Source organism: Apteryx mantelli, chromosome 6 (genome assembly GCF_036417845.1).
Source record: "Apteryx mantelli isolate bAptMan1 chromosome 6, bAptMan1.hap1, whole genome shotgun sequence".
Lineage (NCBI taxonomy): Eukaryota > Metazoa > Chordata > Aves > Apterygiformes > Apterygidae > Apteryx > Apteryx mantelli.
The window spans coordinates 5,910,003-5,937,323 of record NC_089983.1 but is presented as its reverse complement, the minus strand read 5'-3'; the positions used below and the strand labels follow the sequence as shown (position 1 = coordinate 5,937,323).

General features: G+C 43.1%; 1 protein-coding gene across 3 annotated transcripts; it reads right to left on the bottom strand.

Moving 5' to 3' along the window:
• Positions 1-3,324: 3,324 nt before the first annotated feature.
• LOC106489331 (UDP-glucuronosyltransferase 1A1-like) lies at positions 3,325-25,374 on the bottom strand. 3 transcript variants are annotated; one of them, XM_067298666.1, is made up of 6 exons: positions 24,536-25,374; positions 18,244-18,387; positions 7,250-7,381; positions 6,899-6,986; positions 5,914-6,133; positions 3,325-4,385 (listed from the first exon to the last, which is right to left on the bottom strand). In XM_067298666.1, the coding sequence occupies exons 1-6, from the start codon at positions 25,370-25,372 to the stop codon at positions 4,088-4,090; spliced, it is 1,719 nt and encodes a 572-aa protein (XP_067154767.1). In that variant the 5' UTR covers positions 25,373-25,374; the 3' UTR covers positions 3,325-4,087. The 3 variants fall into 3 exon arrangements, with proteins under 3 accessions (XP_067154767.1, XP_013803965.1, XP_013803964.2); XM_013948511.2 differs by lacking the exon at positions 18,244-18,387; XM_013948510.2 differs by lacking the exons at positions 18,244-18,387; positions 24,536-25,374 and adding an exon at positions 12,021-12,372.
• Between the last annotated feature and the right edge of the window lie 1,947 nt (positions 25,375-27,321).

Here is a 27,321-nt window from a genome sequence, read left to right as displayed (position 1 = left end):
CCTGAGAGCCGTCCTGGGCAGTGGTGGGAGATGCCTAACTGCTGCCCTTGGGGACTGGAGCCGGAGGCGAGCGGGAAGGAGAACCAGCCCCGTCACCAGCGCTCTGGATGCAGAAAAATGTCAGCAATTCCTGCCATTTCCTGCGGTCTGGCTGAGGGGAAGCAGCGAGAGAAAGGCAGCTAACGCATCCTCCCAGCGAGGCCGCGGGCGCAGGCTGTCCCCCACGTGTTATTTTTCTTGCCAGACTTTTTTTTTTTTTTTTTTTGCAGATGGGCAATCTCACGGCCACCGGCAGAGCCAGTACGAGCAGCGCTGCTCTAGCCACCAGGCCGCACCGCTGCCTTTCAGCCTTACTGTTGCAAGCCTGCGTGTTAAAAAACAGGCAAATAAAATGAAAAAATAAAGAAGCCCTGGTGACAGAGCAGGAAGCGACGGCTCTCATCTCCTTTAACACCTTTGAAGGGTTGCTGAATGAGCACTTGGAGACGGCGAGAGCTTTGTGAGGCTTGTGGCTGAGGCGGGAAGTGTTTGTGCCTGTCCTCTCTCTAAGGGCAGCAAAGGGATTTTTTTTTTTTTTGGCTGCTGGGGATGCATCTAAAGTGTGCACGTGGCTAAAAGCCCCTGGGTTTAAAAGCAGAGGCTCAGAGGGTTTGCGGGGAAGCTCAGGCTGCAGCTCCGAGCTGCACCTGGGTTTGTATTGCTGGAGCACACTTCTTTTTTTCCTGGCTGTTGCTCAAATTGGGACCTTGGTACGAAGGGTTTGCTAGTGTCAGTATTTGCCAGGTGGATAAATAACAAGTTGCCATTGACTTCCAGAAACTCTGGGCCTCAGCACGGAGAACAGCAGCGTGACCAAAGCAAAATTGCTGGGAAAGCCTCTTGTGTGCTCTGCAAAGCTCCTCACCGTCGCGGCAGGAACGGAGGGTTGCTTTTGATCAGAGGGAAAGACAGAGGTGGGAAAGTGAGCAGTAAGTCAGCCTAAGTGGGGAAATCCACCTGCCTGCACTTGCCTAGCAGGGAAGGATGGCTTTTTCCTTCCTCTTTCCCTGTGGGGTGATGTGTATTAGCAATATCATAGTGTCCTCTGCTGGGCACAGCTGAAATGGGACACGGTCATGACATTTCTCCAGTCTCTGCATAAATTCTCGCCTGCTCCAGCCTCACCAGTGCCACCCAGTCGCTCATGGAGCCCCACATAGAGGTTTGCATGCATCTTTTCATTTCTGCTTTTCTTTGGCCTTTCTGAAAGCTGGGGATGTGCTGGGTTACTTTCATCCCTAACTCCAATGGCAGAACCATGCTCCTTCGGCTTGGGCTTGTGCATGGTGTTTTTAGCAAGTTGTCGAGCGGATAAAAAAATAATGAAAATTATCTAATATTGAATGGGGTTTTTGGTTTTGTTCTTCTTCTTAAATTTCAGTTTTTCCCCCCTTTTTCTCTTCTCCTTAAAGGGAGTGAAAAGGAGAGGAGAAGGATACCTCATTTCTGATGGTGTTTTGCTTTGCTGGAGAGCTTTCCAAAGTGTAGTGTAATCCTTGGGCATTTTGCATCATCCTCGCTTCCCCTCAGCTCTTTTCCTCTACCTACACAAAAAGTTTTGAGTTAAAAAAAAAAAAAACAAACACAAACAGCTACAATCTGGATTTTTTTAAAAAAAATTCTGTTCATCTGATCTGAAATTAAGGTGATTTCCACTTGTCCACTCGGAGAAAGTCACTAGACTGATCTGGAGCCTGTTTATAGCAGGGTATGCAAAAAACTTTGCCATAATGACATTTTAAAGTGTTTTTGTATGATTTCAAACGGCTGCAACCCTGTGCCCAGAGTTAACTGAAGGTTTGCTTCGCTTTGGTCTCCCTCTTCCCCGTCACCCAGCAGCGATGAGCCCTCTGTGGTGTGTGCCAGCAAACACGTCTGTAAAAAGAGCCCTGAGCCACTTGTCTTCTTCCTGCAGCGTTTCCATCTCTCGCTGTCCTGCATGCCCCTTTCTTGGTCTCTCCATTCGTATTTAATGGTGTGCTAGGTGCAGTGCAAGGCCTTGCTGGGGCTCATTTCCAGAGGCACTGCGGAGCATTGCGCAGAAACTCTGCTGTGACCCTCCCCCCCCCAAGTTGTGTTCTCGCCCCACATCCAGCTGGGGACATCATCTCCTCGGGGACCACGAGAGCTGTTGCTTCAGGACTGTGGGGAGCTGTGAAAGCCATGTTTTAGAAGGAGGTCGGCTCTCATGCACTGCAGGGACTCCTTCCCCCTGTGCAAGGCAAGAGATTTCCTTACATTTACCAGGGATAGAAGGATGGGAGGGGAAGGCAGAGGATAAAAAGTCAGTGTTGGTCCTTGGCAGATTGCTCATGGCATGAATGCCCAAGAGGACCTGGCACTGCTGCAGGGAAGGGCTGAGGTGGGCTCTAACTACCTCCTTTGCCTTCTCCTTGATTCTGCAAAGACATTAAACTTGCCTGGGACTCCCTAACGGACTGAGGATGGGTGGTGCATGTGAGAGGACCAGAGGGACCATGTTCTTCAGCTTAATGGCTTTCACTAAGGTACCTACATTTTCAAATGCAGATAGAAAATAAAAACACCAGGTACTTAACAGGACTCCTGTTTGGAGGGAGGGCTGCCATGACATACCGCAATGCGCCAGCCCATTTTGAGTCCTGAATATTAACTTACACTTCAGGTCTTTTCTGAAGCATGGCTCAGACCCGGATGTACTTTTCCGTAAGTAGCACATACAGGGAGAATGGGATAGCCTGAGGATCTAACCTCTTAGCAAGTGCTGATTGACTAAGTGTTAAAATGATGATATGCGGGAAATGTGGAGGGATTGGTGTTCTCTAGCGGGTGTGTGAGACCTGGGAAGTGAGAGGCTGAACTGACAGGGCTGTACTCCAGAGAGAGGAGACGGGCACCCATGGCCAACAGATGTGCATGCTTACCTTTCAATCCATTTAATGTCAATCGTTTACGGGCTAAGGGGTTTATTTATTTGGTTGGTATTCTCAGGAGACACATGGAGTCTGTGTCTTTTGCTCAACTATAGGCTAAGACGGTTGAAGCAGCAAGCTGGCAATTTTGTGATCCTTACAACACCCAAACATGTATTTACATTCAGAGGACCCTGCATTTTCCTGCTTTCTTGCTTTCGGGGTGTGTGCAACACTACATTCCTTAGTGTTGAGAAATGGCTTTTATGCATTAAGACGGCTTTCACTGAGGATGTCACACACTGTGGCATTGAATCTTCCCCTTCCCCACTCCATCTTCATCACAGACAAATGTCCAGCCCCATACCTTTCAAGTCAGAAAACACAAAAGCCATTATTGTTAGTATTGGGGATTTATTTATAGGGCTGGGGCTCAGGTCTTTAACAGAACATCACGTACAAAGAGTAAATCAGGTGGATTTTTAAAATATTGCTTGCAAAGATAGCCATCACCTAACAGGCCAGCTCCACATACAGACCTCTGCCTGGTGGGGAACCTGGGTGAAACAGCAGAGGCTTTACAACCACTTCTGCATTGAAAACGTAGGACTAAGTTCAGGGTATTGTAAATGGATTTTGTGTGTGTTTAAGATGTGCATCTTGCTTGGCTTATGTGACACATACTGTCAATTTATAACACTTGCCTCTTCTATAACAGTTGCTATACAAAGTTTTCAAAGTGCTTGGTAAACCTGACACTCTTACACTAGAGCAAATGTTTCTATTAAAGCCATTGGAGCAAAGTCTTATAAAATTCCTGTATATCTCCATTGCATGTAGGAGGTTTAAAAAAAAAAAGAAAGAAAGAAAGAAAAATGACATCATGAGTCCTCAGTACACCAAGAAGTGGAAGCCAGGAGTCCTGGGTACCTTCCCAAGTGATTGAAACACCACTATACAAATTATTTTTAAAAACTGATTCTTAATTAAAGACAAAGATTATAAAAAGTGAAATAACCTCCCCTGTGGCACTAGTTTAAAGGAAATGCTATCATTTCTTGACTGAAAGCCAGCAATTAGTTTAGTGAGATTCAGGATGTTCTGTAATTCTTGCATATCTGAGCAGAGGCCTTATCTCCCACCACTAGTTTCATCTGCTAGTGGGACTTGGATTTGGTTGGTTTGCTGGCCCTTCCCTTCTTACGGAAGCACCTCCGGCAACAGAAGAGGCAACACTTCAGAGAAATGAACATGGAGAGAAGCACCACAGCCAGGAGGAAGGCGATGACATCCAGGGAATGGTACTGGATCCAGTTGAGTTCATGAGCAGCGGGTCGCAAGTGTGGGGCCCCTTTGTGTCTCATCACAAACTCCACCCAGTGCACAGCCAGGTCCAGAGGGTGGATGGGTCTGTCAAGGTGAAGGTCCGATAGACGCTTGATGTTCTCTTTGTACCTGCCAAGAAAAGAAGTCGGGTGTTTCCAATGACTTTTTGTTTAGAAAGTTTGAGAAGACTGTGTGTCTCTAGGAAAAAAAGGATGTAGTGTCTGTTGTCTGATGGCCCACAGGGAGCTTCCTCGTGCATCTCCCCCACCCCCGGTCAAAGGGAAGGGTAATAGCAAGGTTAGGGGCCTGCAGAAGTGCTGTTTTCAATAGCAAATAAAGGAGAAAAGGAATCAAAAGAAGTAGAAAAGCTTAGTTTGAGCTGTCAGCAAAATCTCTGGGATGAAGGATGAAGGCAGCTGCCTGAAATGTGAGCCTGTTTGTAGAAAAACCATCCATCTGAAGAGCAGAATGTGTAAATTATTGTCACAGGAACAGTGGTTAGGAAACGATGGTAGTAAGGTACCATTACTCAAAAACATGATGGGGAAGAGGATGCCAATGAACTGAGAGGCCCTAATGACAACAGAGAATGGGAGAAGGGAAGAGAAGGATATGTTTTAAAGCTCCCCTTTGCTGTGAGGCCTTAAAACCCCCTGGGAATGCCGATTGCAATACTATGGTGTCTAGTGTGGTTCCATGCACCACCTCAGTGTATCTTTGCATATCGCTTCTGCTTTGTGCCAGATTTGTCCAGCATTGCTGAACTAGGCAGCATCTTATGATAAATACTGCTCCTTATGAACACTAGGGAAAAAGAAGTGACAGAGAAAACTGTTCTGTAGAATAAATTCATGATAATAGCTATGTTTAGCAAATCTTGCCAGCTGAAAGGCAATGCCTCTGGATGCAATACCAGCCTCTGGACTATTCTGGGGCACTGCCGCTTGTCTCCTTCCTCCTGCTTCTGTGCAGACAGCTTCTCTGGTTATGCCTACTAGTACATTATCCAGCCAGGAGTACTGAGATAGCAGGGGAGGCAATCCTGGTCCTGAGGCTGGCCCACAAGGTAGACCCACAGGATAGCCAGAAGAGAGGCAGCTGGGATGGGCAAGTGGTTAGAGGGAGCCCTGGGAAGGAGAATGCCCTGGCTGGGGAACTGAAGTGGAGTTAGTTGCTTCAGGCAAAGAAAATCAGTGAGGCAACTGACCCTTTCAGCCTTTTCAGGCTCCCCACGACTCATTTTGCTACTGATTTGGGGAACAAAAGCACAGTTTGGCACATCTCCCTCCACTGCTTGCCTCTCCCACTGCATTGTGTCAAAGCCCTCTACATCACTGCCTGGAAAATTTGGCTTTAAACATACAATGTATCTTTTGTCAACCTGATTTCTTCTGTTGCATTTATACCACCTCTTCTCTGATACCTGCATCCTTTCAGATCAGCCAGGTCTCATCACCTAATGCTCATAATACCAGGCAGTGAGGACAGTGCTGTTATAGTGACAGGATGAGGCTAACCTAGGGCAAGCACTGGCTTCTCTGTGATGTAACATCTTTGATATAAGAAGAGAAATGATTAGTGTTCTGTTAAACTGGAAGCTAGAGTGCTGGTGGTATAGTCAACACTAGAAGGAGAAGGCTGTGCTTCTATTACTGACTTTTTGTCATTAATAACCGCATGCAGGGCATCAGATATGTCCTTCGAAGTCATTTCAAGTATATTCAGTGTCAGTCCTGCTCCCCGTGTCTCAATTCGCTTGGCGTTGTCCATCTGGTCTCCAAATAAAGGCATCAGTACCATTGGCACTGCGTTGCATATGGCCTCGTAAACACCATGTGAGCCTCCATGGGTAATAAAGGCACGAGTCTTAGGGTGAGCTGTGGAGGAAAGAAAGACTTGCTTAGTCATTTGATTTGTTAAGTCATGGTAGCACATCCTTGGGGAGAAAGTTGCACAAAAATAGCATTGGTAGGTATAAATCAAGAACTTTGGACTTGCATGTGGGTCATCACTTATGGACAGACCTAGGGCTGCAGAGAACAGGGCGTTATGGGGGATTGAATGAACCATGGATTGCAGAGTTCCATAGTGGTTTTGGCAGTCTTTGGAAAGTCTTGGATAATCCTCTAAAGCTTCTCACATTTTAGACTGAAATCACAGCCCAAGTGAAGTCAAAGAGGAAGTTACCACTGGTTGGGTTTTTTTTAATCATGTTTTTCCATTCACTGGTTTTGCAGCTCTCCCACAGCCTTTTGCAGCTCTCCCACAGTCAAGCCCTGTCACTTTCTCCCTGTTCTCTAACCAACATATGCAGTTCTGGCTATGACATGTACAATATCACCACTTTAAAAACACAAGGATCTGCCTGGAAACACTAACTCAGGGAACTTAAATTCCTTCTTCAGTCCAGCAGAGACTTTTCCAGTGTTCTTCTATAGTTCAGCAATTTTGAAATTGCAACCAGATGAGTTTCTAAAAGACAGGCTCTGGTTCAAGCAGTAATGGCTTTATGGAAGTCCTGTGACCCACTGTGATGCAAGGAGTCAGTGCAGATGATGGTAATGATGCCTTACAACTACCTTCTCGGATTAAAAGAAACATGCTGAATTATGTACAGATCACCCAAGGTGTCTCAGACCTACCTAGAAGATCATTCTGTGGCAGCCATTTGACTAGCTTTATGTTCTTTGGCAGATTGGGGGGCACCTCTCCCGTGTAACGCCAGAGAACCTTTCAGGAGAAAAAAAAAAAAACACACTTAATTCTCAGCGAGCGACCTCTTGCTGCTCCTCCATGGGTTTTGTAAAACACAGCTGAAATGTCAGTGATGTACAAAGCCTGTTTCATTAACAATTGTAGCAGGGATGACATTTCATTCTGCCAGGGGGGGAGCAGGAGAAAGAAGGGAAGACTGGGCATGCTGGAAGCCAAAGATACTATATTTGAATACAGTGTTGAATTGCTGGGCTGGAAGGGGGAGGGGAAAACTGTACCGTCTGAGGGACTGATCCCAGGGCTTCTGTGATTTCTATGGCTTTCTTCATTGGGATCTCAGAGACCATGGAGCCCAGAGAGAAGACCACAATGCCATGTTCTCCAGAGGCATTCACAATGGCTTCAAATTCCTGCAAACACAAAGAACATCCTCAGTCAAAATCCTTCCCATGTCATAAGCCAGAATTTCTGTTGTGCATCCACCAAACTGTCTGGAAAGGCAATAAAATGAACAGGCAACGTAACTAAAATTTTGATCAGGCTAATTATTTATCTATACGTAAATGAGTCCCAGAGAAGCAGTTAGGACAAGTGGATGAGTGAAGTTAAGCCAGTGAATGTCTGCAGAATTGAGGCCTTAGGCAAGATTCGGTATGGACATGAGAAAAAGTTTACTAAGAACAGTCACGTAGCAAACCCTGCCTGTTCGAAGTCTTCAGTTTCTGTGTAAATGAAAAAGAGGAATTAAAAAAGATGAATTGAACAAGACCAATTAAACAGATCTGTTCATCATCATATTTTGCCTAGCAACCAGCCCCTAGGTAAATACACTGTATTTTATTTTGACATTTATTGCATGTCAGATGATCCAGATTTAGAGCTGACATTCTTCTTTTCAGACCATGAAGTTGCAAGAGAGAATTAAAATGAAAAAAAAAAGTGTCCTGAGAGTAAATAGTTTTACTTATAGTATCTGCATTTATTGGGTCTGTCTTGAGTATGATAATATTGAACTGCTGCCAATTTTATTATCTGTTTTGTTTGTTTGATTTAAATAAAAGATGGACTGGAAGAGCTGTCACTAGAATCCAAGAACTCAAGGATTGTGATGAAGCATAAAAACAGCTGAAGGCTGGAAGAAAAATCCTGTGCTATAGAAAAACATTTGGTGAAGACAGGGAAGGGAAGACAAAACTGGAGGGAATTGCTGTGGGCATCAGGTGTAAAATGAATATTTTCATCTCAATAAAATGAAATAAATATTCTTGCAAGTCTGGCAATTGAAATGTAATGTCTAGGGTCTGAGGGATAACCAAAACCTACTCTCTTAATTTATGCTCTGTTATATGTTTTCATGGCTGACCAGACTACTGTGGCCCTTTGCTTGAGACTGGATCCCAAACAGAAGGAGCCTTTGAGGGTTTACCAGTAGCGGCACCCTGAACAGTGGAACGGATGATCTCATGGGCCAAACCAGGTGAGCTCTCATTCTAATTTCAGGGCTTGATTCTGTTGCACGAGATTTATCTCAAGACGTGTTCTCTGTAAGTCTTTAGATACCTGGTTAGGAACCCAGGGCTCAATTCAGTATAAATTCACTGAGATTTGAAACTGCCCCAGACTCCTAGATGAATTTCAAATGTGCCTTTCATACAAAATTGGCTGACTTGCTTTTTTAAGTTCCTGATCCAGTGGATCAGATACACCATGGATGCTGTTTCAGGTATATTTAGCCCCATTTATTTTCTGTGGGACCATTCTCATTAGTTTTACTCTGTTCTTTAAATGTTTTTGCATACCACGGTCTGCCTTTCTGCTCAGAAATGCCTCCCACTACCATTATGAAAATTTTTGCAGCCATGCTTTGAAAATATGTGGATTATTTTGGTTTCTTTCATATATGTATATATTTTAACCAGTATCTGCTCAGCAGGAAGCAATGCTCAACATTCAAACCTACCTAACCAGGTGGGTGCAGCACACCACCTTCACAAATAGGATCTGCAGTAGACATTCACTGAAAAATGAGAGAAAGCATCAGGAAATAGGCAGATTGCATGCTGGAAAGCGGCACACATCCCATATTTAGGATGTTTGGCATAGTTCAAGCAAAATACACTTGTAGTCCAGATCTGGAACAGAGCAGATAACTTGCTACTTCACTGTGGGGCAAGGATTTCATTCATGTTTGCCACAGTCTCTGAAATTCCTTCATAAATCATCTCTGCTGAAGGGCAGAGGACTAGCATAATTTGGCCTACCGCGTTACCCTGACTAGAAGCGAATCACGGAATGGTTGAGGTTGAAAGGGACCTCTGGAGATCATCTTGTTCAACCCCCCTGCTCAAGCAGGGTCACCTAAAGCACGTTGCACAGGACCCTGTCCAGACGGCTTTTGAATACCTGCAAGGATGGAGACTCCACAACCTCTCTGGGCAACACGTTCCAGTGCTCTGTTATCCTCACAGTAAAACAAATTTTCCTTAGATTCAGATGGAGCTTCCTGTATTTCAATTTGTGCCCGTTGCTTCTCATCCTGTCACTGGGCACCACTGAAAAGAGTCTGGCCCCATCCTCTTTACACCCTCCCTTCAGGTATTTATACACATTGATAGGATCCCCCGATCCTAGGCTAAACAGTCCCGGTAAGTCTTGTAAACAGATATACAAAATGAAATTACTGAAAACAGAAAATGGACAGCTTTTCATGGATGCTTGTCTGGAAATCTGAAGATCTCTCACAAAGTAACTTTTTCCTCATTGCATAAGGGATGAAGGGGTGCAAAAATGCTTTCTTAACCATTTCCACTTTGCTCTTTCGCCTGTTACTTGTTACTGCTCGGAGCTCCATCTAATGGTGGAAGCGAACAGTGCAGTCATATGTGAACTAAGGAAAAAAAGTAACTAACCTGTGACAACGATTTTTCCCGAGTGCAGCTTATACCTCCAATTAAAACCATATTGGGCATTACAGGCCTGGGGTACTCAAACACAAAATCGTACTTCATGAGCCAAATGGCTGCATGGCTTAAGAGCTCAAGCAATGTTGCCTCTTGTTGGAGGAATTCTTTGATCAAATGATCATACGGTGAGTAAAGAAAAAGGCAAACCAGAGAATTGCTCAAGCTAACTATGACATTGCGCACACGCTCAGGAAATGTCATGCGATCTGTATAGCGTGTGAAGAACCGTGGAATGTAAGAAGGAGGATTTGGACAGAGGGTAGCATGGAAGTCTAAGCTGCATGGAAGTCCCCGTAGGAGGTACACAGAAGGTACGGAGAGATGTTCAGCCACTATCTGGCCACATGGAAAAAAAGGATCCATAAAGACAGCATCAAATGCACTTTCTTCAAGGTATTTGATCAGCTGTTTGTCAGCCAGAAGCCGTTTGCAAGAATCAAAAAACATTGTTGTAATATTTGCCATTTTTGCCAATTTTTCCAAGAAGGGTTGAGGTGTGAAAATCTTATAGCCCAGCTTTTTAAATTCTGCCTCCACATACTCCTTGCTGTAGGACACAGAGTATGTTTTCGTGGTGTAATGGGCTGATGAATCTATCCGCAAATTTATCTCTGGCGCAAGAACCACTATTTCATGTCCTCTCTGTCTGAGCCGCTCCACAACGGGGCGCATGCTGAGCCAGTGACTGCCATCGATAGGTACAACCAAAAGTTTTCTCCCTTCAGAAAAGGTCCACAGAAGCAGGAAAAATACAGCCCAGGTGACAACGGAATTAAATCCTGGAATCAGAGAAACCATTTTCCTCATGCGGCAGAATATGTCAGCAAGGTTTTAAATGACTGCAAAACTATTGCAGGGACAAAGAATTGGTTGTGCATTACTTTGCACTCTGATCTTAACTAAGGGAAATGTTTAATTTTTAATGGATGTTTGTGAGAGGAAATAAGGGTAATTAATATTTAACTTTTACTTGGGTAAAAGTTGAACTACTCATCTGCACACACAGTGATGGCTCAAAACAACTGGGCACTGCAGAGTTAAGCTGAATGCTTGAATTAACACTAGGGTATTCAAATGCTGAACAGAGCCATGAATGGAAGGTAGCATCTTCCTAAGAGATCACGAGCTTATTAATAGCCAGTTAATTATGAACTTCCTGCCTTGAGTCTGTTCAGTTGATTGGACAGAAAGCATATATCAGAAGTCTGACCTTTGGCTTAGTTTGTGCTGTTAGTTTAAACAAGAGGTAACAATTGACAGAGATTTGATATGCTATGGGTTGATATGGGTTTATCTTCAGCTTTGTTTCTATATTATAGCAGATATCAGAGTGAAAGCCCTAAGTTTAGCAGTTAATGCAACGCAATCTTAACAATAACTTCTGCTGTTGCAACACCTCTGTGGTCTGAAAAGCAGTGTCAGTGACTGACATCTGCACTATTTAAACAGCCCATTAGGGAGATCTAAACAAGTCAAACAGTGGGAGTAGATAAAATCCTGAAGGCTTCTTTTTCCCATCATGTATGCTATCTTCCACTGCTACTTACACAAATTCAGGGGCAAAACAGCTCCCTTTACTGTGTTTGATTACGTACCTTTCTAAGTTTTGGGGTATTTGTCTGCATCATCAATCTCTATGGCACTTTATGTATATACATAGAGTTAGTTCTAAATTTCCATTTTTTGTTCAATTAAGTCTCTGGAAATTATCCAATATTCCACAGCTGTTTGCAATATTAAATCTAATTACTTCAATTTTTTTGTCATTTATGTAGCTATAGCACATATGGCATGAGTATCTAATATGTTCATGCCTAGCTAGGCTGTACCTAGGCATGGGCAACGACATGGCTTAACCTAAGCTCTCCTTGGCAGAAACCTTTCAGCTGCTTGCAATGCAACAAATCTATGTTTCTGTGATCAGTTGTTAGACCTGAGATTCCCACTTCCAAGTCACGGCATCCTGGCATTCAATCACATATTATCTCAAGCACAAATACTACTATAGGAAGGACTTAAAAAAAGCAAAGCTCTTAAATAATCTCTAATAAATGCTGTAATACTCTCAACGTAAAAAATGACTAACCTTTGGTAATGGTTTCTTCTGCTTACAGTTGATGCCTCCAACATAGACCATATTCGGCATTATTGGGCGTGGATACTCAAAAACAAAGTCATATCTCATCAGCCAAACGGATGCTGTGCTAAATAGTTCCAGTACTGTTACGTCTCTGTGAAGAAACTCAGATGCCAAGTTCTCGTATTTTGAGTATAACAGATAGCAAAGTAAATGCTCTGAAAAACCAATCAGGAGGTTTTTCACACGCTCTGTAAACGTCATGTGGTCTGAACTGGATGTGAAAAGTCTCGGCACATAAGAAGGAGGATTGGGACACTGGGCGGCTTTGTAGTCTAAGCCACATGGAAGACCGCGCATGAAGTACACTGAAGGGAGCGAGAGAAATTCAGCAATAATTGGTCCACAGGGCAACACAGGATCCATCATAATGGCATCAAAGTTGCTATCCTGGAGGTATTTCATTAGCTCTTCATCATATAAGAGATGCCGACAGGTAGAAGAGAACATGGTGGTCATTTCCGACAGATTTTTGAGTAAAATTGTAATTTTTTCTAGAAGGGGAGGGTTAAGAAAACAATTTTTACCAATGGAATGGTAATATCTATCCAAAGATTCCTGTGTGTAAGGCACAGAGTATGTTTTGATGGTGAAATTTTCTGAGCTTTTCATGAGCAAAGAGGCTTCGGGAATTATTGCAACAATATCATGTCCCCTTTCCCAGAGTTTCTCCACAACCACACGCATGCTCAGCCAGTGACTTCCATCTTGAGGCACAACCAAGAGCTTCCCAGCTTCTGCCAAACTCCAGAAAGACAGAAGAAGAACAAGGCCAGCATTTATCTGGTACCTCCACATAACTGTCATGAAGCTGTTGACAAGAAAGGAAAGAAGGAAAAAAAGAACCGCTCCTTCGTACCTTTTCCAAGCAGTATATGAAAGCAAAAACTAGTAGTACCTCATTTATAACTTCATGATCTTTAACCTTTACCTCTACAAAATGTTTGCTAAGACAGGTTGCTGGAGTTCAAAGATCACATTTTAAACTGCTAAAAACATTGATAAGAGTGCTATCATGGGAGTTCCAACAACAAGTATTTAAGCTATCTTTAGTGATTCAGCACAATTAACAGGGCCTTAGATTAGGAGAGGTAGCAGCTATGTGTGGAGGGATTTTTCTGGGTCAGGGTTGTCTGAAGTGAGTCACTGTGTACTTGAGTGTACTATGCCAGCATCAAGTCAGGAGCGCCACTTCCCAACTTTCACTGCCTCTAAGCTTCTCCAGAGAGTTTATTTTAAAGAAGCATAACACTCAGAAGAAGTGCCATTGTGCTATTGACATGAAAGACCCAAATCCCTACCTTTCTCTCTGAAATCTTTGCTAAGAAAGGTTCCTGGAGATCACACAGCATGTTCTAAAATGTGAGGAGTCAGCATTCAAAACAGTGGGGGTCACTGGAGTTTGGATAACATATTAACCAAACACCTTTCTATGTAGTTGATGATGCAGCAGAATTTGCAGTCCTTGCTCAAGAGGGGCTATACGAGTTTGTAGCTGAGCAGCTCTGGGCCAAACTACTTAACTACAAACTACTTAAGAACTTTAAATTCTTAAAAAATAACTACTTTTTAAAAGAAGCTACTAATGCTTGCCTGTGGTATCAGCCAATAGGAACTCCACACTTCCATCCTGTGGTTACCAGAAGAAGGGGAAGACTGAGTTTCCAAGCTATTTTTGTATGTGCTGTACTAGTACTAAGATTCTGAATACACCACATCATAGAAAAATATCCATGTTGGAAATCCTGTTCTCTATAATACTCTACAGCAGCCAACAACTACCTGAAGGGGAGTAACAAAGATGATGGAGCCAGGCTGTTCTGGGTAGCAGCAAATGGTATATCAAGGGGCCATGGCCACAAATTGCAGCATGGGAGATTCAGTTTGAACATTTGGAAGATTTTTCATCTCTGACATTTTCAAGACTTGCTGACCTGATCTAGTTTTGAGAAAAGTTCAACTCCAAGGACTCATTTAGATATCCAAATCACGTTGACTTGAATGGGATTTATGTGCCTAATTATTCTTGAGAACCTCGGCTGAAGTTGCATCAAGTGAGACCCAGGGGATAGATAGGTAAACGAAACAGCCACCTATAGACAAAAAGTGTTCTTAGATCAGGAGAACATGCAAAGATGTGAAAACTTCCAAGATGAACCTAGAAAACAGATATCCGTAGTTCATGCTTAAAAGAAGTGCCTGACCAAGCAGATCACATCTGCCATTAAGTCATATTTCATGGAAAGGTGGGATAGTCTGGATGTCAAAAGTTTGCAAGCTTACAAAAGCAATTAGGCAAACTGGAATAAAAAAAAAATCTATCAAGGGCTAAGTGCAACAATACCACTTCTGTGCCACAGCATCAGAAACTGGGAGAACGTTTTGGGGAAACACCACTATGTCCTTGCCCTGTTTTAGAACACCTCTCTGCGTATCTCCTGCTGACCACTGCCTAAGACAAGATACTGGGCTAGCTGCTCCTTTGGTCTGACAAGCTATGATGGCTCTTGCAGAAGATGACGCAGTAAACAACCTTTAATTCCTACTACCAGGAAAAATAATTAGCAGGCTAGCCAGATTCAGCTTCCTTGACCATCAGGTTGGAAAGAAATTAGGAAGTTAGTGACCTCTGGATTCACAGACAGGAAGTAGGACCCCTCCAAAACAAACTATAGGAGTGGTAGCTGAACAAGAGCAATTGCTGAATGGAGAACAGAAACTTTCTTATATCCCTAGCCAAGTACACCTGATCAAAGAGATCTCTGAGCAAAGAACAGTGTTCTTTATGCTGAGCAGCGCCATGAAGAAATTTGCTTGGAACAGGTAGAAGTGATGGAAAACCTCATTCATGAAATGTCTAAGTTTTAGCCAAAAGTACCATGCATAAGCATATCCCAAGGTTAATACTAAGCGTATCCAAAAAAACTTACTTGATAGGATGTTCTCTATGTTGTATATTAAGAAAAATGATTCTCAGAGGCCATTCTCTAGACAGCAAGAAGGACTGTAACACCTAACAAATCTGCAGAAAAGGGGAAGGAGTTTCAAACTTCACGCCCACCTGGATTCTCTAATTCGTCAGAAAAAGATAGAGCAATGTCGTCCCACTCTGAGGCCTATTTAAGCAAAATTTTATCTCTAGTTGATACAGTGAGGTTATATTAGAAGACCAAAAACTGAAAGAGGTATACAGAAGGTATTCTCATGTGCCTTACAGTGAGTTAGCTGCAGTAACTATATGTGTGCATTTTTTTTGTCCCAGTGATAAATGGGAAAACATCTCCCTGTAACAGGGAATCACAGAATCACAGCACAGTCGAGGCTGGAAGGGACCTTTAGATAGATAGATAGATAAATAGATAGAGAGATACTCAGATACCTTCACTGAAACGAGAACTGAAACTTCTTGGTAAAGGAAAAGAAAATCAGTTTGAAACCCTTTCCTATCACTCAGTTAAAAATACCTCTCTAAGAAAATCTGTGATACAAAGTGCGCCAGTGAACATAGAAGTTTATAAGAACATGAAAAAAACAGAACATGAGAGTATTAAAGTTCAGCAAACTACACAGGCTGTAATAAGAACTCTGGATATGCCAGATAACTCCCATCTGTTTCTACTGGATGAACAGTAAAGAGTCGCCCAGCAAAGAGGCAGGTGTGCTTCTGGATAGGACTGCATTTCTGATAACCTTGCATGGGCTGAAGCTTTTGCGTGGGTGAGAGAAGTGTCAAATCCACATCACTAGTCAACATAACAGAGGCTGCTCCCTTCTCCATGAGCAAGACCTTCCACCTCTCTCTGTCTCTTTGAAGCCATACTGAGCTGGTGGCATCTGATTCTCAGCATCAGGAAAGCGTCCTCACCTTCCTAAAGGCTTTGGTGATGGAGTGTGTGGGGAGGGGAGAGGGCAGGAAAAGAAGCTGCTCTCAAACAAGGGAGCCTCAAGACCAGGGCAGAGGACATGTGTGCTTAGTGGAAGGGGGAGAGTGCACCACAGTACTCCTGAACACTAATCTCTACGAGACTCTTGGCCAATACCACATGTGAAAGAGGTGTTTTAAATGGTTCCTAGAATGACAAGATTAATGAAGATTTAGGCATGATAAAAATGATGCATTCAGCATCAGAGGAGTACTAGCAGTTCCGATAAAAGCACAACTGAATGAGAATTTTGATGCATATGCCACCATGGGACTTGTGACAGTCTGAAGATCTGGATCCAGAATACGCAGTAGCCTATGTGGCTGGTGTGTAAGGCATGCTCTTTTGTTATACAAAGATTGTGCCCCAGGGCATGAAAGCTGGGGGATTGGAGGGCAGCACTGTTCCTTCTTAGGCCTCTTAAGACTTATTCTAGAAGTACTTTTCCTCTGAGGCCTCCTTAGTGGGAAAGGTCTATCCACGTTCTCCTCTGGGAACAGCAGAGGATCTATCTCCATGCTTTATCTCCCTGATGTTTAGCAGGAGACCTGTTCCTGCTGCTTCAGGGCCAATTCTTTCACACTTCTGCTGCCTGCACTCGTCTGCAAGCACACAGAGCCACTGACTCCCATCCTGGAGCACCATCAGCAGCTGCTAGTTTGTGACAAAGGGCTTGTGAGAAAGTCAGACCTGTAGTGATTTGAGAGTGAGTAGGAAAGTGGCAGCCTTGCAGCCAAAACGTGCTGAACAATGCGCAGATAAACTCTTGCCACTTGCAAGGATCCAAATGTTAAAAGCACTTACATTGCAGCAGCACAGCAATAAACTTTATCAGCCTTATCCGGTGTTTTCTTGAAGGGCTTCTGATGTGCCACCTAGTCAGTTCTCATTTATGGGGCCTATGTGGACTGTGTGAACCATCTTTAACTCAGGATGCAGGAGAATGTGTCACTGCAGTCTTCTGTCTCTACCTTTTCACTGTCAGCATGGGATCTCCAATCACGTAATTCATGCACTGCCTTGATCCGAATATTGTCTGCAGGACACACAACCCCAACATAGCTACTTCCACTACACTGACTCCTAGCACGGGTTTGTGATGGGACATTGCACTCTGTCCCTTCATCCAGGTCATTAATGAATAAGCTGAACAATACTGGACCCAGTGTTGACCCCTGGGGGACACTGCTAGCGCCAACTAGACTTTGTGCCACTGATCACAACCCTCTGAGCTCTGCCGTTCAGCCAGTTTTCAATCCACCTCACTGTCTGCTCATTTAGCCTATAATTCATCAGCTTTTCTATGAAGATGAGGATTTCTTCTCAACTTCCAGAACATCGGTAAGAAAATCAAGGTGAAAACCATGCCAAGTAGCTTTGACAGCTCTCTTGTCTAGGACCAGGATCTGCTAAGCCACCATAGCCTCTTCAGGCTCAATAAGATTGATTTTATCTCTAATCTCACATAGTCATCACAGGGGCAAAAAATTCTGATATATGCCTGTAAACAGAGACAGCAATTCTTAGCCTGAAAGTCCATAACACGTGACATTCGTGTTGATTCCTGCTTTGGAAATGTCCTAGTGAAGAAGCAAATTCATTACAAAGAAAGAAGTAGTAATGCAGCAAGGGTGCCCTAGGAAAGAAGCCTGAAGAGCATTTCTCTGTACATACTCTGCTACAAAGATATGCAAAATTTAGCAGTTTATACCTAACTACATGACTCTGACAACCACTCAGACTCGCCTGCTGCTTTTTCTTCAGTCTCTGAGAGAACTAAGAGAGTACAATGTTACATAACACACCACAAAATATATTTCAATATATGTCATAAAAAAGTCAACTGTAATAAATCTAGCATTCATTTTTACAGATAAAGTTACCTAAGCTATGTTGGATTTCTAACCCTAGCTGAAGATTCCAATGAGGAGCATCACTGGCCTGGGATACACAAAAATGAAGTCACATCTTCAGAAGCCAAAGAATGATCTCCTACTATAGAAAAAGACGTTGCTATCACTTAATCAAGCATAATTTTCAAATGAAAAGCTGTATGTGTCCATGCAAAAAAAAAAATGGAAACTAAGGAAGAAAGTGAGGGAAAAATAATTTTCTTCACAAGTTTTTAGCTAAATCACCCTAAATGGAAAGGCTTAATTCCTATCTCCAATACAAAATTCCACTCTTGTGAAAGTAGAAGTCTTGTAGAATGTAGAAGTCAGAACAAAAAAAAACAGAACATGACCCACCTGAGGTAGCTTCTCATGAGCACAGTTTACTCCTCCAATTGCAATCATGTTGGGCATCAATGGTTTCGGATATTCAAACGCAAAATCTAACTTCATGAGCCAAATGGATGCGTGGCTTAAGAGATCAGGCACAGTCACGTCCCGCTGAAGGAACTCAGAAGCCAGATTTGCGTATGGATGATAAACAAAATCACAGAGAAAAAAATGTGGCAACTCAAAAATGAGATTCTTCACACGCTGAAGAAAGGTCATATGGTCTGTAGTGCCTGAAAACATCCTGGGGACATAAGAAGGGGGACTGGGACACTGAGTAGCTTCAAATTCTAAACCACATGGCATTCCCCGTAAGAAAAACACAGAAGGGACTGAAAGATGCTCTGCCAGTATCTGCCCACAGGGTAGAAAGGGATCTGTAAAGACAGCATCGAATTTGCTCTCCTTAAAATATCTGACAAGCTCTTTGTTGAATAGTAAGTGTGTACAGGTAGACAGGACCAGGGTAGACATTCTTTTCAGTCTTTGGTATGTTTTAACAAATCTTTCCAGAAAAGATCCTTCTTCAAATATTTCCCGTGAAAAAGAATGGAAATGTTCATGCAGCTCTTCCTTTGTGAAAGGTACGGGATACGTTTTCATAATAAAATTCTCTGATGGCTTTATATGCATGTTTATTTCAGGTGCAATGACGACTATTTCGTGTCCTTTCTGCCCAAGACCGTCCAACACTTCCCGCATGCTGAGCCAATGACTCCCATCTACCGGCACCACCAGCAGTTTCCCACCAGCAGCCAAACTGAGTATGCACAGGAGCAGAACCAGCGCCACCGTGATTTGTGTGTGAGAGCTAAGCCTCCGAGCCATTTCTGCAGAAATCTGGTGAGGACTGCACAGAAAGAATACCAGAGCTCCACCGTTTTAAGATATCTGTGCTACACTTTTAACTACTGATCTTTGGACTAATTTGCTCTGTAGCAAATGTATAATCACTGATGTGGCAAAAGACAACATAAGAGGTATTAAAGTTCAGCAAACTTGGCACGGCTGTAATTAGAGCAGCAGTTAGACTGGACAACTCCCAACTGTTTCTTTTGAATGATTAACAAATCACTCTTTTTCCAATTAAGGATTTTTAGCAAACAAAACAGTTCCTCCCCTCCTGCCATTGTAAATCATTTTGTTTGTAAAACAATAGAAAAATATTAATTCTTGGTATGGGAAATGGGCTGGTTTCTTTAAAGTTTCTTTACATCTTGACCCTGCAATGAAAATGGAAAATTGGCCAAAGTTCATTTCACTGAAAGGCCTTTTTGGGGGGAGGAGGAGGTAGAGGCACTTTATGCCTAAAATTATGCCTAAATTCTGCAACGATGCTTCTGTTAACTGAAAGAAATTGGTTGTTTCGAAAAATCAGTTGTGACAGTAAAACATAAATAATTTGAGGTAATGATAGCTGTGGCCCCCTGCTAGTAGCAGCACATGGATCACCCTCACTGGTGGCTTTGTGGCTTGTTAGTCAGAGCGTTGTGATAAACAACAACTATTTCTACCTAGCCCAAAGAAAAAAATGTCTAAGCAAAAATGCTTAGATCCTGCTAACACTGTAGAAGGGTCCCTGCAATAATGGGAGAGAATTGAAATCAAGTCAATGTTTCATCTTTTCCTCTTTAAAGTACACCTTACGGTACATGTAAATCCCACTAACCAACATATACGATTATATACACACAATATATAGCAAGGAGATTGCAAACAGTGTTTTCCCTTCAAACTTTAATATATTTTATTAAGGAAATCACTGACCTGAGATAATGGCTTTCTCTGTCCACAGTTTATACCTCCAATAAAAACTATGTTGGGCATCACTGGCATGGGATACTCGAAAACAAAATCCATTCTTTTAAGCCAAATGGATCCATGACTTAAAAGTTCCTTCATTGTTATTGGTCTGTGGAGAAAATCTGAGGCCAGATGTTCAAATGGCAAATAAGCAAAGTTGCAAAGAAAGGATTCTGATGACTTGAGAAATAAGTTTTCCACTCGCTGGATAAATGTCATGTGGTCTGAGTTGTCTGTAAATGTTCTCGGGACATAAGAAGGAGGGTCTGGACACTGAGCAGCCTGCAAATCAAAACTGCAAGGGAGTCCTCGTAAAAAGAAAATAGATGGGACAGAGAGATGCAGAGCCACTATTTGTCCACATGGTACAACAGGATCTGTGAGAAGAGCATCAAACTTACTCCCTTCAAGATACTGCATCAGATCTTTATTGTGCAGTAAGTTGGTACAGGAGGAGAAGTAGAGATCAGAGATGACTTGAACTTTTTCATACAGTGTAGCGATTCTCTGGAGAAAAGGTCTTCTCTCAAAAAGATCATTAGCAAATGAATGCATGCTTGCTCCCAGTTCTTCCCTAGTTAAAGGCACTGGATATGTCTTGAGAGTGTAATGTTCAGATGGCTTCACGTTCAAATTTACTTCTGGTGCAACAACGACAATTTTGTGCTCTTTCTGGCTGAGGACCTCCAGCACCGATCGCATGCTGAGCCAGTGACTCCCGTCCATTGGCACCACCAACAGCTTTCCACCATTGGTCAAGCAAAACAGAGACAGAAAAGCAAAGACCCCTACAGAAACTAAATAACTGTGTTTACTCACAAGAGCCATGTTCCTAGACATCCCAAGTCTGGTCCTCTGCCCTGAGCTGACAGATTTTATGTAACCACACAGTCCCCCCCACCACATTCTCACATTCCTGCTTAACGATCCAGCTTTTCCCGTAAAACCAGTTGCTAGCAACCATTCAAGTCACTGATGAAAATTTAAGGAACATGATGAATGAAACTGGGGGGGGTGGGGGGGGCGCAGAACTGCCCTTAGCATCTGGTGCTCCCTTGGGGTGGGTCCTTTCTGATTGTTTCACTCTACTGATTTTAAAAGTATGCCAGATGTCAATTGAAAATAAAATTAGATTTTATTAAAACAAAATTCCAAGCCTTTGAATAGTGCTGGCACTTGGAAGTAACTGGGCTTGCTGAAAGCCTGTATTAAAATGCTTATTGTTCTCACTGTATTTCTAACACACTGTGTTTTAACACAAGCAATAGCTAAAGCATTGGGTTAAATTCTCCAGCCAGTGAAGAGGTTATTATGATTTGCTGGAACAAGATTTGGCCATTATTTTCACAGATATTTTATCTGAGGGGAGCAAGGATTACTTTTCTTGAAAATACTAGTACTATTAATATTTTAGCATGTTAGTCATCGAGCTGAAATTAAATGATGTTGTTATGTTTGGATTCATCAGACGGTGATAGGAGATGTAGTCCAAGAAGTTACTCTCCTAGAGAGTGAGCAGGAACTTCCCTTAAAGAAAAAGTCTGTAGCTAATTTTGCTGAGAGGGTGTTGCAGATGCCAAGGCAGTTTGCCTTTATGCCCCCAAGCAGAGGAAGGTTTTGATCAGACTGAGAGCCTGGTGTTTTCTGCAAATTCCTCACTTTTAAACTTTATATATATGGCCTTCTCAGATTCGGAACTGCCATACATAATACACATGGACAAGCTATATTAAAAGCATGTCTGGCTGTGACAGCCAGTTTCTTAGCCAGCAGTAAAGAAGTGGGGTGGGGGGGAGGATTGGCAATAGGAAATACAGCTTTTCCTGACTTATTAATGAAGGTTCAGAAGTTGTTTTCTCCCTTTCTCTGTTTCTTTCCTTCTTTCCTTCTCTCTCTCTTTTTCTTTCTTTCTTTCTCTCTTTCCAACTGTTACCAAAAGGCCCCAGACAAGAAAGAGTCTCAGAGAGTGTGTGTGGGGGCGGAATGGGGGAACTGTTACCAGCTCAGACAAGAAGGAGTCGGTTTCGGTGACACTCTCTGCCTTCCTTGACTAACACCACTGTTGGTAGAAATGTTTTGAGATAAGAATTTTACAGCTTTTCCGAAATGCTCATCAGGTTTATGCTGAAATCAAATGATAAAATAATGCCACCGTACAGCACAATGTCTGTGCAAATCCTAAGGAGGAGGCTCTGTGATTTACAGACAGCTCAGCACAGGGGACAGATGCAACTCCAGCTACCAATGTGTTACAAGAAGCATCACTGCCGCAGAGGCTGCATGAGTGAAGGAAAACCACTGACTCCATGTTATTGTACATGACGCTGCTTCATTCTCACCTTATCCTATCTCTCTGTGCTTCCCTGGAGTATTGTATTCTTCCAGGAGCAATAGGAAGGAAAAGCCACTCTGTTCTCTTTGTACCTCACTAGGTACAAGAAAGACTGCATAGAAGTAGCCAACAATAGCCCTGTTGTTTCCAGGCAGGAACTGATTTTAAATGGTAAGCAGTGGTGTTTTTGCTTCGGATGAAAAACTAAAAGTAAGATGCCATGTCTCAGCATTTAACAAGTATTTGTGACGGACACAGGGCAAACTGCAGAACTATATTTGGCCATTAGATGTAACTCTGTGATGCACAGGCTTAGTAGGAAGAGAACAAATAAAGAAGTCAGGACTGGAAGTGCTGCTGAAGGTTGTGTAAAGAATTGCTATTCCTGTAATAACCATTACTGCTGGACTATGATCTCTAGCTCCTGAGCAAGATTAGAATGAGAGCGAGCTTTGTCTTTGGAGGAGAGTCCAATTTTAACTTGCAGCTGCCACATGGGCTCACCTGCAGGCAGAATTTGTCTCCCTGCTTTCCCAGAGGATATGCCTGGGTTTGTCCCTGAAGTCCATTAAGCAGCTCTGATGGAGAGAACAGATAGGAAAAGGCACTACCCTGGTAAAAGTGGGCAGATTGGAAGCAAACTGAAATAGACTTTTGTGAACAAAACAAGATCTGAACACTAGCGGCCCCACAGAAATAATCAGTACTTTCAATGGGTATCATCAGATGAAGTACGGGAGGAGTAAGGCAATGCCCTGAGAGCAGTTAAGGATGACTCTGGGGAAGATGTGACACCTCTGGAAAATGCCAGTCTGTTTTGTTGTGAGGCTTCATCCATTCATGTTCACAAAGGCCTATGAATGTAGGGGAAGCGTAGAGATGATGACAGACTGTAGGCCATAGGAAGAAGCCATTCCCTAGGACTCAGAGAAAGCTGTCAAGTGAAAAAAGAATAGGGAAGAGCCTGCCTGTTTTTAAGCAGCATTCACAAAGGGTAGCACTTTATCCTTATAAAGTGATTTACTGCTCCATTCTGAAACTGCTGGATCATGCTAGCTACAGATTCAGCAGCTGATGATGACAGCTACCTCCTCTTTTCTAACCTTTTCTCGCTATCCTCTGGCTTTGCAGCACAAGGCTGTTCTACTTACATCCCAGGCAGCCACAAGCTAACATATCTCGCATGCGGCAACAAGCTAACGTGCATCACGAGGAGCAACAAGCTTGAAGCACTGAAGATCTCACAACATTCACTGGAGAATGTGGCTGAACCATGTAAGAGTACAGACACAAGCAAATGCCTCTTTAGACCACATACCCAAGCAGCCACCCATTGGCATTTCCTTTTCTGAACTGGATGTCTCCAAAAAGACTTCAGTTTGGAATTCAGCTGTGTAGTTCTTGTGCTGGAAGCTGCTGTTAGTCCAAAACTGTTTCACCACAAAGTATTAGCTTTTGACTCATAGACAACACCACTGTTGTTATAGAAGACAGAAAATAACGCTATTGCACATAACCCAATGAGTTATTTTTCTGAATGGATAAGCAGCTTATGTTCTTGAAACAACTGTCTCTTTTGTGGGATAAAGTTTTTTTGGAAGATTAAGTGAGCAAGCGATGTTTGTGTACTTGCATTCAGCTCGAATTAAATACAGGGTAGCATGTGGTCCCCTCCCAGAACAAAATCACTGTGTCAGGCAGAATCAAGAAGAGGAGGTGGAATCGCATCTTGTTCTGCTGGTCAATTATACCACTCTGTTCTTCCTGTGGATATGAGTCTACCTTTTGCTAGGAGGGCTTGTTAATTTAATTTACAAGGCATGGGGTGAATGTAATGTAAATATAATGTGAAGCAGCTACTCTCATCTAACTTTCTGTGTAGTGGTTCATAAATATACTATGAGTGCCTTATGCCAAATTAGTTTAATCTGCTGCCAAGATGAGTACTTTTTTTTACTAATGAATTGATATTTGAATAAGACCATCCACAGCAGCAATTAATAAAGAGATTCCCACGGTAAATAATGCCCACATCAAATATGCTATTACATGTCACCCAGATCATGCAGGCATTTGACTGCCTGAATTTTTCCCTCATTACGCCTTTCCCATACAGTCACTGACCTGAGATAATGGTTTCTTCTGTCCGCAGTTTACACCTCCAATGAAGATCATATTGGGCATCACAGGCACGGGATAGTCAAAGACAAAATCAATTCTCTTCAGCCAAATGGATCCATGACTTAAAAGCTGCGTAATTGTCATTGGCTTTTGGAGAAAGTCCGAAGCCAGACTTTCAAATGATGAAAAGACAGTACTGCAAAGGAAAGGCTCTGAAATGCTGATCAGTAAGTTCTTTACTCTCTGAGGAAATGTCATATGGTCTGTATAGAGTGAGAACACTCGTGGGACATAAGATGGCGGGTCTGGACTCTGAGCAGCATGAACGTCTATAGCACAAGGGACACCCCGCAAGAAGAAAACAGTAGGGATAGAAAAGTGCAAAGCAATTATCTGTCCACAGGGTGTCAGGGGATCTGTAAGGATGGCATCAAACTTACTTTCTTCAATATATTTCATCACCTCTTTGTTGTACAGTAAGGATTCGCAGGTGGCTTTAAATATGGCAGAGCTCTTTCTAAAATTCTCCCAGGTGTTCAAAAATCTGAACAGAAAAGGCTTTTCACTAAAAGTGTCCAAAGCAAGTGAGTGCATAAGTTCTTGAAGCTCTTCCTTTTTGAAAGGTACAGGATACGTTTTCAGCGTGTACATCGCAGAAGAATCTACGAGCATTCTGCTTTCTGGTGCAATGACAATTATTTCGTGCCCTCTCCTGCTCAGCTCAGCCAGCACTGCCTTCATACTGAGCCAGTGACTGCCCTCCATTGGTATCACCAGCAGTTTCCCTGCAGCAGCAGAGCTTAGACAGCACAAGAAGGGGAGCAGCACTGCAGCCAACATGTCGTGAGCCCACACACCAGAGAGGCTAAGGGTAGTCAGCAAGCTTTTGTAGCTATGCTCCACCTATGCAAACACACCTCTTGCCAAAGTTTTCTTTCGATAACTCCGCCCCTTCAACTTGCTTCACATTTTAGGCGTTTACAAGTTTGCATGCAGTGGGGTTCACAGTAGAAGATTAATGATTATAAAAGGTTGAAGTGGGTGTTGTACTTTGAAAGTGGGTTTGCATGAGGAAGAAGAGGCGTATCTACTATCATATACTTCACTCTCCCAAGTTGTGACTATAGCTCACTGCCTTTCAACCTTCTTTTCTTCATGCCACACTTGGACCCCAGCCTCATGATCCTTCTTACTGTCGGTAACCCAGCAGCTTGGACCCCAACTCATCTCTTAGTCTTTGCCCAAACCACAACAACCCTGATCTCGCCTCTTCACCCTTCTCGTCTCTGAGCACAGCAGACTGGGATACAGGGGGCTGCTAGCTGCTGGATGAATCAGCTCAGCTCCCTGTTGGCTGATTGCAGTAACTACATGGAGTGCAAACAACTACTATCCTGAGGTGACCTGAGCCATAGGGTAGATGTTCATTGAAGGTAGTTAGTGCATGCCCAGCCTTTGGCTTAGTTATCCTTGCATGCTGCCCGGTAGTACTAATAAATAACTGTGTGAATGTGAACACAAGTCATGCAAGCAACTGGGAATAGCTGCTGCCTGTCCCCCTTTTCCCCCAAAAGGGTTTGGCTTACAGCCAAACTACACCTCCTGCAGCTGGGAATTTTTGCTCTAAGGTCCACCTATCTGGAATAATCTCTAAGAAACTGAGTCCTCTGTGATCTCCCACTGTACTCTTACAGCAACATTAACTCAATGCAGCACAACTGCAGGTCTGATGTGGAAGGGAGATGCAAACCGATCTCGCCTTTCCTTCTGCCCAGATCAGATTGTGATAGCTGGGCACCCCATCTACTCACTGTCTGCTCATTTCCCAGGGATGGTCCCATGACACAGAGCTGTGGGTGGCAGTTGTGTGGGTTGATGAATATGCCACAACATCTCTGTTTCAGATGGGGAACGTTTGTTGCCAATGCCAAAGTAAACCCAGGCTTGCAATTTTATATCCTTGTGACAGAACTCTTCCCAGGTACACAGATGGCACTGCCCTGGGCCACCTTTAGCTGAACACACAAATGTGGGTCTGCAACTTTTTACCTTCGTATTGGCAAACCTGTTATCTGTAACCATGTTTAGATTTTGTTCATCCATGTAATTGTGCTGAACTTGCCACCTATCTAAAATCATTACACTGTTCTTATCACCATGGAGTCTAAGAGTTTCAGACTTTCATTTTCTTCCCATCCCAGTACACTTGTGAAGTAGGGCAGGACTATTCTAACCATCTTACAACACTACCAACGCAAGGGAAAACAGGAGACTTGCCCAAAGAAAATCTGTCACAGCATGGGAAATTGTCTCACAAACCCATCTGGTATTCTTACTGCTATGTAAGCCTTCCTCTCACACCAAATACAAAATGCATCCTTGAAATTCATGTAACTTAGGCTTCTCCCCTTCTTGCAGTTGATGCCTCCAGTGAAGAGACTCTGGGGCATAATGCGAATGGTATCTCGTTATCCAGAGACCTTCAACAAAGTGTTGGTGGATGCACATCTCCCTGGACTTTGAACCAATGTCCTAGAATCTGTTGTGAAAGGCCTTAGATAACAAGCTCTCTAACACGCTGACAAGTAGGTTCAGTACCCATAGGGAGATTGCCATGGGGTCTGTGTAGCTGGTAAAACACCTTGAGACATAAGAAACAGTATTTTGACATTTACTGACATGCTCTAAAGTACATGGGAATCCATGAAAGAAATGCACAGAATGGACAGACAGAAATTCTACTAGGACCACCACACATGGCATTACTGAGTCTATAAAGAGTGCACCAA

Excerpts from the sequence above, each read along its gene's own strand:
- LOC106489331 (XM_067298666.1), bottom strand. The coding sequence starts at position 25,372 with ATGTTGGCTGCAGTGCTGCTCCCCTTCTTGTGCTGTCTAAGCTCTGCT. Across the intron at positions 18,388-24,535 it reads AGAAGAAACCATTATCTCAG|CGGGACGTGACTGTGCCTGA; the intron begins GTCAGTGACTGT and ends GAGTTCCTTCAG. Across the intron at positions 4,386-5,913 it reads GCGGTTATTAATGACAAAAA|GTACAAAGAGAACATCAAGC; the intron begins GTCAGTAATAGA and ends TTTTCTTGGCAG.